The sequence below is a fragment of the Narcine bancroftii genome, chromosome 4, assembly GCF_036971445.1.
Source record: "Narcine bancroftii isolate sNarBan1 chromosome 4, sNarBan1.hap1, whole genome shotgun sequence".
In the NCBI taxonomy this organism is placed as follows: domain Eukaryota; kingdom Metazoa; phylum Chordata; class Chondrichthyes; order Torpediniformes; family Narcinidae; genus Narcine; species Narcine bancroftii.
Genome location: NC_091472.1, coordinates 310,749,569 through 310,761,681, shown reverse-complemented (window position 1 = coordinate 310,761,681; position 12,113 = coordinate 310,749,569). Strand labels below are relative to the sequence as shown.

Below are 12,113 nucleotides of genomic sequence, written 5' to 3'. Positions count from 1 at the left end.
ATCCTATCTATGCCTGCTTCGTATTAGAAACAGTAACAGTCCTTGTAATGTTTTGCATGGACTGAGTGGAGATCTTATTTGTCAGGAAGGCAATTTTGTCTAATGAGAAGTAGAAATTGCAGTAGTTTAATCCAGGTCACATACACCATCTATATTTGCCACACCAAAAGACTGTTTTGTTGAAAAATAGGACCCAAGGAGGAAATTGTTATAGAAAAGGTTACCCTGAACCAAATGTAATGACCAAACATTTTATTGCTCATACATTGTTCTTTTCAATTTAGTACATTTTTAATCAAATACTCCAGGCTACATTCATTAAGCAGAATGAAATTGAAATGCTTTTCTCAGTTTAAAGCCTTCCTAGCAGTTGAAGATTTTGAAACTTGTTGGGAAACTTAGAAATACTGTAGGTAATATACTAAAATAAATGGAGAACCTGCCTTAAAATGAAAGCATTTATCAATGATAATTTATAATTGCAGGTAAATTCATTTTCTTTATAAAAAAAACTATATCAACATTTAATTATATACAATTTCTTAGCATCAACGGAGTATTCTTTTTTACTTTCTTCCATGCACTACGTCCAATCTAATCAACTATATTCAGCTGACTCTGCATCAGTGAACCTAAATGTAGATTAGGTGATCGCTTTACCTGTGTCCTGTCTGAGGGTCTAAGGTTGAACTTCCTGCAACCATCCAATTCCCTTCATCATTGCCACACAAGCATTTTGATCCTCAACCTCATCCTTTGACAGTGTGACACCAAACACAAACTCAGGGAACAACGCATCCTATTTCTCCTGGACAATCAACCCCAACAGCATGAATACAGATATTTTTAATTTTAGGTTCTTCCTGCTTGCAGGAAGCAAAAAACACACACACACACAAACAAACACTTTCATCCACTGTTTCCCTCTCTTTTTGTTCTTACTTTAATCTCTGGCTCAACCTCCCCATGGCCTCTCCAACTCTCATACCTTCCATCCAATACCCTCAAACCTCCTGGGTCCTCCCCAGCTTCCTCCTCCACCCCTCACCCATATACATAATATCAGCCCTTTTTACTTTAATCTCAATTAAATGTCCAAACTCAAAACATAGACAGATCACTTCTGGCCATGGATGCTTGCCAAGTTCTTCCTTCAGCAATTCATTGTTTCCTCATAAGGTTCATTTACAGAATATCCAGTATCACAAATATTGCACAGTAAGTAACATTTTAAAAAATGCAATAATTAAGGTCCATTGATCCAAATATACCATTCCATGCAAATAAATTTATCATCAATAAACACATCCATAGTATTGTTGCAAGGATAAAATATTCAGATTTTTATAGATCGCAAATTATTAACATCCACATCACCCTTAATGAAATGTCAATTAACTTATTGACACAATATTTACATGATATTGGAAACAAATACAGCTAAAAATCAGTTTGAAAAGTATAAATCACAGTAAGAGCACTGATTTCCTGTTGAAATTCAATTTGCTTTATTCATATCTTTGGTTGGTAATTCTTCAGTTGCTCCATAAACCCAGGATTAGGATTGACAGCTCGTCTTGCATTCTTCACGACTGAGAAAGCATCTTTAAAGCAGAGTCCATGTAACCTCATAAGGTAACCTATCACTATAGATGCAGAACGTGACACTCCAGCATTGCAGTGAACTAGTACCACACCATTCTTGGGGTGGGGGGGGGGGGGGGGGGGGGAAATTGACAAACAAGACAAATTGCCTTTATTATAAATGACTAATCATTCATTCAGTTAAATGAGACAAAAATAAATGTTATACAAACATCTAATAAACATTTGCAAAACAGGTTCAGCATTTCAAAAATAATTTCATCCCTCCCCCCACCCGAAGTATCAACCTGATTTTTGAAAGATACAAATGCGAATTCTTAATGCAGTGCCAAAATTTAAAAAAAGATTTATTTTGATCTACAAATCATTTTTTTTGATTTTGTGATCAATAAACTATAAATGTAGATCTGCATTTTTGCACTCCAGAAATCAGAGGCTGATACCTACCTGCAAGTCAATATTAATTTATGACATTTTGAGATTTATTGGAAGAATACTGATGTAAATTATCTCCAATAATTTTTCACAGAAAAAGGCTGTATATTAGGTAAATAAGGGTGCAAATATTGTAAAATGGCAGTAACACAAAAAAAATGTTCTTGTAAATACCTAACTCTTCCTTTAATCAGATACTATTTATTCTTTCCTTCATTTCTTTTTAAAATTTCTACCCAAGTATACCATTAGATTTTTAGGACTAATATTGTTTCAAACACTTACATTAAAACTGGATAGATGTTTAATTTCCATACACCGCATCTCGTATCTTTAGCAATTATTTCAGAATAAAATTCAGAGTGAATTTAATGGCGTAACTGTTAACAACTACAGAATGGCAATATTAATCCTTTATATCATATCTTTAAAAATGTATAAACCAATCATTGCAATAAATCTTTAAATAACTGATGGTTATGTAGCCTCCCCAGCCTCAACACCTGTTGAAGTTATGGAGCTATATCCTCCCAGTATACAATATAAATGTCTTCCATCAACTTTTCTCATGTTCAAAAACTTTGTTTTTGTCATTGAAATTTGGCTAATTGTTTATCTTTTACCAACCTATCCCCCTCAAATCTACAATCCTAGAGCCAGTCTAAAAACTGCCATTACTCCTATACCTGTCTCACACCTGCAGCTCAGTATTTATCCTGCCAATGTAAAGTAATTTTATCCATTACACCATCTAATAATTTCCATTACATAACAGAAAGAAACAGTCTATCACACCAAATTGTATGTGTTGTATGTGATCTATATTCTGACAATAAATCTAAATCTGAAAATGGGAAAATTGAACAAGGGAAAACCAGTGGGAAGTAGATTGTAAAAAGTTGAACAAAGCCGATGTATGTGAACAGCAAGAAATAGATATGTTTGAAAGTAACAGCATATTTTACAAGAGGTTGAATGCAAAATGAAATATAAAATTTAAATTAGTATTGATGCTTGTTACTGTGGTATGTATCCACTAACGAGCATTTGCTTCTATGAATTATAAATACAATCATCCACATTCCATTTTCAAACCAAAAAAAATCTACAGAACAATACAAGCCCTTTGGTCCAGTGTTGTGCCGACATAACCTACTCTACCAACTGCCTAGAATTTCCCGACTGTATTACCCTCCATTTTTCTCTGTTCCACGTACCCATCTAATAGTCTCTTATAATATCCTATTTTACCTGCATCCTCCACTGTTACCAGCAGTGTATTCCATATGTGAAAAGTGTACCCCTACATCCACCCTATAATTATTCCCAAGCACCTTAAAACTTGCCCCCTCATTTTAGCCATTTCATCCATGGGGGAAAAGAGGCCTCTGATCATCCACTCGATCAATGCCTCTCATCATATTGTACACCTCTATCAGGTCACCCTTCATCCTCAGTTACTTAAAAGAGAAAAGCGCAAGTTCACTCAACCTATCCTCATGAGGCATGCTCTCCAATCCAGGCCACATCCTTGTAAATCTCCTCTGCACCCTCTCTATAGCATCCATATCTTTCCTGTAATGAGATGGCCAGAACTGAGCACAATATTCCAAATGAGGTTCAATCAACATCTTTTATAGTTGTAACATTACCTCAGCACTTGAACTCGATCCCACAGTTAATAAGGGCCAACACACCATATGACTTCTTAATAACACTATCAACGTATGCAGTAGCTTTGAGTGCCCTATTGTCTTGAACCTCAGGATCCCCTAGTTTGCCCACACTCCTTTCACCTTTCACACTTTGAACCTCCTTACACATTTTTGGGTTAATCTGCAAAGTCAGACTCTGGTCACCTTAGCAAGGTGGATAGCAGAGTTGGATATTTGTGGAAAAAAAAATTAAGGAAAAAACATGTTTTTCAAAATATGGGGACAATACTTAAACTATGTTGGTACTCAACTTTAATAATGCTGCTAAATTCAAAAGTGATCTCTCCCAGAGGTTAATTTAAACTGTAAGGTCTGAAGGTTCACAAGAGAATATTTAATAAAGGGGGGAAAATAAAAGATGGTACAGTTAGGGTTTTTGTATGTGTTTTTATTTATATATATATATATACACACACACATATATATATATATATACACATGCACACACATATATATATATGTGTGTGTGTATATATATACATACATACGTGTGTGTTTATATTTTTTATTGAAATATTATAATGGTTAATTTTATTTTATGAAAAATAAAAATAAAATATTCAAAAAAAACCATCTGCCACTTCTCAACCCAGCTATGCATCCTATCAATGTCCCTCTCTTACCTCTCACCACCCTCCAGACTATCCACAACACCACCCACTTTTATGTCATCTGCAGACAGACTAACCCACCCTTCCACTTACCCATCCAGGTCATTTATATTAAAAAAAATCACTTAGAAGAGTAGTCCCAGAATAGATGCCTGTGGAACACCCATTGTCACCAATCTCCATACAGAATACAAACCAACTACAACCAGGCAGCACAATTACCATAGCAGTTAGCGCAATGCTGTTTCAGCACCAGCTATTGGGACCTGGGTTTGAAACCCACGCTGTCAGTAAGGAGTTTGTTTGTTCACCCGTGTCTGCTTGGGTTTTCCCCAGGGGCTCCCGTTTCCTCCCACCGTTTGAAAGGTTAATTGGCTGTAATTATAGGTGGCACAGGCTCAGGAGCCTAAATGGCCTGTTACCATGCTGTATGTCTAAATTTATTTTTAATTTAAATAAATTTAAAAACCATCTTCTATCTTAATTCTGTATCCACAAAGCAAGGCCTTCTTGGATTCCATGCCTCCTTGCATTCTGAATGAACTTTGCATGAGGAACTTTATCAAGTGCCTAAACTGAAATCTATATACATCTATTGCTCTATTTTTCAATGTTCTTTGTTACATCCACAAATAATTCAATCTGGCTTATGAGACCTTCCACTGACAAGGCCATGCTGACTCTCCCTAATCAGGTTAAGCCTCTAAATGCCTGTTAATCCAGTCTCTCAAGATCTTCTACAACAGCTCGCCCACCAGTGAAGTAAGGCTCACTGGTCTGTAGTGTCCTGGAATATATCTCAAATAGGGGAATAATATTTGCAACCCCCCACTCCTCTAGTACTTCTCCTGTCCCCACTGATGAGAAGATCGTTGCCAGAGACTCAGCAGTTCCCTCCCTCATTTTGTGAAGTAAGGCTCACTGGTCTGTAGTGTCCTGGAATATATCTCAAATAGGGGAATAATATTTGCAAACCTCCACTCCTCTAGTACTTCTCCTGTCCCCACTGATGAGAAGATCGTTGCCAGAGACTCAGCAGTTCCCTCCCTCATTTTGTGAAGTAAGGCTCACTGGTCTGTAGTTTCCTGGAATATATCTCAAATAGGGGAATAATATTTGCAACCCTCCACTCCTCTAGTACTTCTCCTGTCCCCACTGATGAGAAGATCGTTGCCAGAGACTCAGTAGTTCCCTCCCTCATTTTGTGAAGTAAGGCTCACTGGTTTGTAGTTTCCTGGAATATATCTCAAATAGGGGAATAATATTTGCAACCCTCCACTCCTCTAGTACTTCTCCTGTCCCCACTGATGAGAAGATCGTTGCCAGAGACTCAGCAGTTCCCTCCCTCATTTTCCAAAGTGACCTTGGGTAAATCTTGTCTGGTTCTTGTGACTTATCCAACTTCATGGTTTTCAAAAGCTCCGACGTATACTCTTTCTTACTGTCTTTTTAAAATATTTTTATTGATTTTAATAAAGAACTTATAAAAACAAAAAGGGTACAATTCAATAAGATAGTATGGACAGTTACATAAACTAAATAAAATATTCTGTATATCACTAACATACATGAATTGTAAATCATATTCTAAATAGTATATAGCTTTTTTAGAAAAAAAAACTAATAATATGAAAAAAGGAAGAAGAAAATAGTAAAGGAGAAAAACTCAAACCCCTTACCTAACTGCATTACCAGATGCTATATATGACTGGTATTAAAAGAAAATGAAAATTTAAGGAAAAATTAATATAAGATACAAGTCGGACAATTTAATTACATTGGAGTAAAATTATAAGGTAAGATAGTGAGTCATAAATGACCCATAACTTCTGGAATCTTATATCTGAATTATTAATTAAATAGGGAATCTTTCATATATTCAAACAGGACATGATGTCACACAACCATTGATCATGAGTAGGTGGGATAGCATTTAAGTAAAGTTGCACGCCTCACCAAAAGAGAGGCAAAAGAAATTGCGCGACTCTGAACCAAAGATAAAGAAGAATCATTTCCTCCTGTTGTGCTAAAGAATCAAACATCTTTAAGAATTATCTAGTTCTGCGTAAACATAATCCCTGACCCAATGGTCACCTTTGTCCACAACTCGAGTAGGCCGTGTAAATTCTATTAAAATGAATATTTTGCCTAATTTTTAAAAAATCTGTTCCAACATTAGTTCCTAAATAATTTTTTGACTGACTTGACTCAGCCACATCATCTTACATACGGAAGGGTAAGCATCCTCAGTTTAATAAAGTTCTTTTTCGGAGATCTAAGAAAGATGGTGGTATGGCTCTACCCAACTTTAGATTCTACTATTTGGCAGTAAATATACGAAGTCTTTCGTATTGGTCCTTCTTTCATTCTGACTGCCCATTATGGATATCAATGGAGCTGAATTCCCTCCAAAATTTTCTAATTCAGCGCTTCTGGGCTCTTCCATTCTCAACTAAATTAATAGAGAATCCAATTGTTAAATATTCTATGAGAATTTGGGCACAATTTAGAAAACATTTTGCATTTCACAATTTTTGTCTCTCAAGTCCTCTTGTATCCAATCACATTTTTTACCCTCTGTATATGACGATATTTTTCCATAAATTGTATATAGAGGATATTTGAAGCTTTAAGGAGCTGTTCATTGATGGATATTTGCAAGTCTGCATTGTTTCTAATTTTCTAAGAAAGTCTGAATCAAATTTTGTAGATGAGGTTTTTTTTAGGCTTAATGCCTTCTCATAAAGAATATAAATATCTATTATTTACGAGAAATTGATATGTTTAAATCAGATTTTTAGTTAAAATCAAAAATGCTTGAGAAGAGGATTTAAATTGGACATAATTCTTAAGTTGGTTAATAACTATTCATTATGTGCTCGATATTGTCTATTACAATTCAGAGTGGTACATGAACTGCATTTGTCTGATATGATTCCCTGGTGTGATAGATGTAAGAACGGAGAAGTGTCATTAATTCATATGTTCTGGACTTGTCCTAGTCTAAAAAAAATACCGGAGAGAGATTTTCCATACTTTATCAAAAATATTTCAATTTAGATTTAACGCCGAATTCTTTGGTGGCCCTCTTTAAATGTGAATTGAATGTGCATAAAAGTGAACTTCTTCCATTGAATTTTTTTGTAGCAGTGTGTGGTATTTCTCCTCTTAAGGTTGTTAAAAATCAGTTTACTTACCCTCTTTCTTAATGTCAACATTGCCATTCTCAATGGGGGCCACAGCACATTTAAGTAAAAGCCATGTTTTCTTTTCAACTCATGTAACACAAATATTGGGTTTTTTTTAGGTACAGTAGTCAATAGGAGAGTACGGATGAAACCAAAACTTTACTGCTTCACAGGGGGACCATAAACTTTATGAGGAGTCTGGGGGTGGAGGCGGGTGGCTTAGCCAAAATTTAAAAAGGTTAAGAATGGCTGCTGTAAGCACTTGAATCTGCCCCAAGTCATTCCCAGAATTGCCGAGGTCCTTTTCAGTGGTGAATACAGAAGCCAAGTATTCATTAAGGGCCTCTGCTACCTCCTCCAATTCCATGCACAAGTTTCCACCAACACTGACTCACACGACTGATTCTCCTGTTCTTCGCGCACTTGTAGAATGCCTTGGTGTTTTCCACAATCCTGCTCACCAAGATTTTCTCATGGCTCCTTCAACCTCTCCCAAGTCCTTTCTTAAGCTCTTTCCTGGCAATCATTCAATTCTCTAGTCATTAATTTTCAAAACCTACTTAGCTTTATTGAACTTTATAATCTGTGTTGTCTCACTACTGAATGGGCATTATTTCAAATTTCTGCTTAGGTTTCTAAAGTGTTCCGCACTTTTGAATCGAAATGATTCAACTCATTACAAGCAGTTTCACATTGCCAGTCATGATACCCAAAGCCAGATAAGGAAACTATAAAAGAACTGCTAGTGGAATAGTCTTTCACTCAGGTCTTCAGTAATAAATAATAAACAGCTGATTACTGGTATGTGTGTGGAGTCGATTTCTTCGTTATATACATTCCTTTGTCGAAGGAAAACAAGGTCAGAGTTTCAGTGGGAAAAAGAATAAATTATTCATTGCACACACATCAAATTCAAATATTTTATTAATAGATCCACCAGTTTAATGTGAAATTAGTTGAAATAAATTCATTCACCTCCACACTACCAGCAAAGCTCACCTGTGTCTTTGCTTGGTCAATAAAGTCAAAACTTTCTTGAAAGTACGACGTGATGGCAGTCTCAGGGAGGTCTAGTATGGAAATATTTTTATAAATGAACTCACAGGGAAAGACATTTTCTATTCCATAGCCAACATTTAAGATGTGAGAAATCTGGAAAAGAAAATAGAGTTGTTTTACCTTTAGGTTCCACCTGGAAGCATTATTTTCTGTCAGTGGGTCTGAACACTAACTTGCAAATGTAGAAGAGTATCCCACAGTGCTCAAAAACAAGAGGGAAGCCTGTAGGATGATGGGCAGAGGTCATGTCCTGTAAATATTTTCAAAGGAAGTGGATACTGGCACTGAAGATAAAGAGGCACAACAGTTTAAGTTTACAGATCTGACTGGGACACAAGTTGGAGAGGTATTGATTTTTAACCAATACTGACATTTTGATGCAAGAAGAGGATTAAAAAGAAAGCTCGGTAGTGCTCAGAATAGTCCTGAAAAAATTGGTTCTGATGTCAAGACTAGTCAAGCACCCAGCACATAAAATGTTTCAACATCACACTTAATGGTGGAAAGAAGGATGATGAGTTAGTTGTTTCTGTCTGAGGGTGGGAGCTCCAAAACTGAAGAAATTGGATTGGGAAATGGAAAGCAATTGCAACTCATCTGGTGGAATGGACACTAGGGTGAATGGTGAGAAAAATCAAATCAAATGGCTATGATGTACCCCCACCCCGCCAATCTGGAACTTTGATTTTCTCATCGGAAGACCACAGTCAGTACAAATTGGAAACAACATCTCCTAACTGGTTAACAGTACAGGTGCACCCCAAGGATGTGTGCTTAGCCCACTGCTCTACTCATTATACACCCTTGAACGTGTAGCCAGGCACAATTTCAATGCTATCTGTTTTCGGATGACAACACAGTTGTCGGCAGAATCACAAACGGCAATGAAGAAGTGTTCAGGAGGGAGAGAGATCAGCTGTTGAATGGTGTAATGACAACAACCTTGTGCTCAATGTCAGCAAAATCAAGGAGATGATTGTGGACTTCAGGAGGAAGTCCTCATCGAGGGCTCAGTAGTGGAGAGGATCCAGAACTTCAAATTCCTGGTTTTCAACATCCTGGAGTCTCCATGTTATACAATAACGATGAAGGCTAGCCAGCAGCTTTACTTTGTGACGCATCTGAGGAGATTCGTTATGTCACCGAAGACTCCCGTAAACTTCTACAGGTGCACCATTGAGAGCATTCTGGCTGAATGCATCACTGCTTGGTATTGAGGAACCAACTCTCAGGACAAGAATAAACTCCAGAGGGTTGTTAATTCAGCCTGGTGACATCACAGGCACCAGACTTCACTCCGTCGAGGACATCTACATGAGGCGGTGTCTTAAAAAAGCAGCCCCTATCCTCAACGACCACCCAGGCCAGACCCTCTTCACTCTGCAACCATCGAGGAAAAGGTCCAGGAGCCTAAAGATGGGCACTCAGCAGCACAGGGACAGCTTCGATCCCATTGCCATTAGGTTCCTGAATAATCAATGAACCAAAGACACCTCCTCACTTTTCTTGCACTATCATTTTTATTTTTTTATAGCAATGTTGTAAGATAGTTATAATCTGAATGTTTGCACTTTGACACTGCCGCCAAACACTGAATTTCTTAACAATAAATTCTGATTCTGATGCATCAGGAATACTGTTCAGCAGCCAAGAGCCAAGATACTTTTCATGTCCTTGTCCAACCAAGTCTTAGATCCATTGTAATTCCAAAAATGAATCTAGGACTCAAAATCCAGCACCTAAAATCACCAACATTCAAGATGGTGTAAAAAGCAACCTTGCATCTTTAGCTTGAGCCGTCCAGTCAGCAGTACTGCATCCTGCAGCACCAATAGGAGGGAGTCAAGCGAATTTATACAAGACATTTCCACTCTAAATCAGATATGGATAACTTCCCTCCAATTCATTCTGCAACTGCAGCCCAAGCAATAGGCAAGCTATCCTGGCGGCACTGAGCTGGGTTGCTTGAAGAAATAGCAGTGGAGCTCAGTTATAATTTAACCTTTGATTATACATTTGTACAACCACTGCTTCCTCGCAGCAATTGTGCCTGATGCTCCCAGGTAAATGAACAAATAGAAGTCTAGAAGTTACCACTCTGCTGTGTGATTTTTAATTATTTTTAAACCAAAACATTTTTTTTTACCTTATAAGTTTTTAAGGACTCATAATCTTGGGCCACATCTTGTGAAGCTGAAAGAGAAACAAACAAAAATTGTTAGCAATCTTAAAATTGTGAATTCTGGACTGAGGCCAAAAATGTAACCCACAGCAGCTAACTGAGTAGTAATGTGTTCCAGCGAGGATCAACACTAGCTTAGATAAATTACTTAAACCTTTTGAAAATCAATTGTCTTAATAAGTAACTTGATACCAGAAAGACTGGATGGGAGAGCTGCTTTCCGCCTTGTAATTTTATGCATTGAAAGTACTTAACACCAAATAGGATGAAGTGTGGGATAGAATGTCGAGAGCAAGCTGAAAATCGACCCAGCTAAAAAATGGTGGAATTACCACAAATGATGTTGATGAAGCTAGATTTTGCCAAAGCTGCTTTACTTTAACATTATCCAAATATTAAAAGATACATAAAAGTACATTTTAAATAAAGATACTCTGGATTAAAGTTAAAATGTTCAACTTTTAATACCAACACAAGGACTTCCCATGTATTTCTTTTTCCAAGCTATTTTTCTCATAGTGATTTCGATTGAATTGACTTAACATACTATTTAAAAAAACCCAAATTCCCATGTTTACTTTGCTGGAAAAGGCACAATATACAGTTCCAAGGGAGGATCATGAGGAATCACATCACCCACTGAATTTAGAAAAGCCTGACAAGGAGACGAAAATCTTGCTTCATAAGCGACCACTGATCTGTCAAGTAGAACACATTGCAGAGGCATTTTTGTGACGAGTCAAGTATTAAGATCGTCTTTTAAGGGTGAAAAGAAAGGTAATAGGCAATAATCTGCCCAAATTGGTCAGAAAGTCTATTTCGCTCACCCAGCAAAAGCCACGGTTCAATGACACCAACTTGTAGATCAAAACTGGTGTCCTGGACGTATCCGCAAGCCCCGTCCGTTTGCTGAGCATCTTCGACGATCTGCACACGAGCTTCTCTCAGCGTTTCGATCAGTCTTTTCCCAGTTATAGTTGTCACTCTTGTGCTCTGCTGCCTGAGTGATGCCTTAGAAAAAGCCTTGATTTCCTCCGCAAGCGAATGCATCACATTTGAATGTACAAAAAAACCCCCAACTTAATAAAACGGTGGGAATTCAATATATAAAATAGACTAAAATGCAAAATCACAACATGAGATCAACATGGTTCACTGAAGGCAAGGAGTGTAAAAGAATTTAGACCCAGTGTATTGAACCCGAAGCTATCCTTCTAATTGGTTGTTTTCCCCCCCGTAGCTACATCATGATTGGAAGAGCAACTACCAACAACGTTCTGAGAAAGAATATATTGTAGAAGTAAAATTTGTTTCTCCC

At 37.2% G+C, this 12,113-nt stretch overlaps 1 protein-coding gene across 2 annotated transcripts; it reads right to left on the bottom strand.

Moving 5' to 3' along the window:
• Nucleotides 1-237: 237 nt before the first annotated feature.
• dusp19a (dual specificity phosphatase 19a) lies at nucleotides 238-12,015 on the bottom strand. Of its 2 annotated transcripts, XM_069935906.1 has the most exons (5): nucleotides 11,623-12,015; nucleotides 10,760-10,806; nucleotides 8,554-8,706; nucleotides 3,532-3,615; nucleotides 1,630-1,701 (listed from the first exon to the last, which is right to left on the bottom strand). In XM_069935906.1, exons 1-4 carry the CDS (start codon nucleotides 11,843-11,845, stop codon nucleotides 3,538-3,540), a joined length of 501 nt encoding a protein of 166 aa, XP_069792007.1. In that variant the 5' UTR covers nucleotides 11,846-12,015; the 3' UTR covers nucleotides 1,630-1,701; nucleotides 3,532-3,537. The 2 variants fall into 2 exon arrangements, with proteins under 2 accessions (XP_069792006.1, XP_069792007.1); XM_069935905.1 differs by lacking the exon at nucleotides 3,532-3,615 and having other exon boundaries at nucleotides 238-1,701; nucleotides 11,623-12,013.
• Nucleotides 12,016-12,113: the final 98 nt, after the last annotated feature.

Coding starts and splice junctions, on each gene's coding strand:
- dusp19a (XM_069935905.1), bottom strand. CDS start 11,845: ATGCATTCGCTTGCGGAGGAAATCAAGGCTTTTTCTAAGGCATCACTC. Junction 10,807..11,622: donor TGAACCGTGGCTTTTGCTGG/GTGAGCGAAATA, acceptor TTTCTCTTTCAG/CTTCACAAGATGTGGCCCAA. Junction 1,702..8,553: donor TTGACCAAGCAAAGACACAG/GTGAGCTTTGCT, acceptor CCCCACCCCAAG/AATGGTGTGGTACTAGTTCA.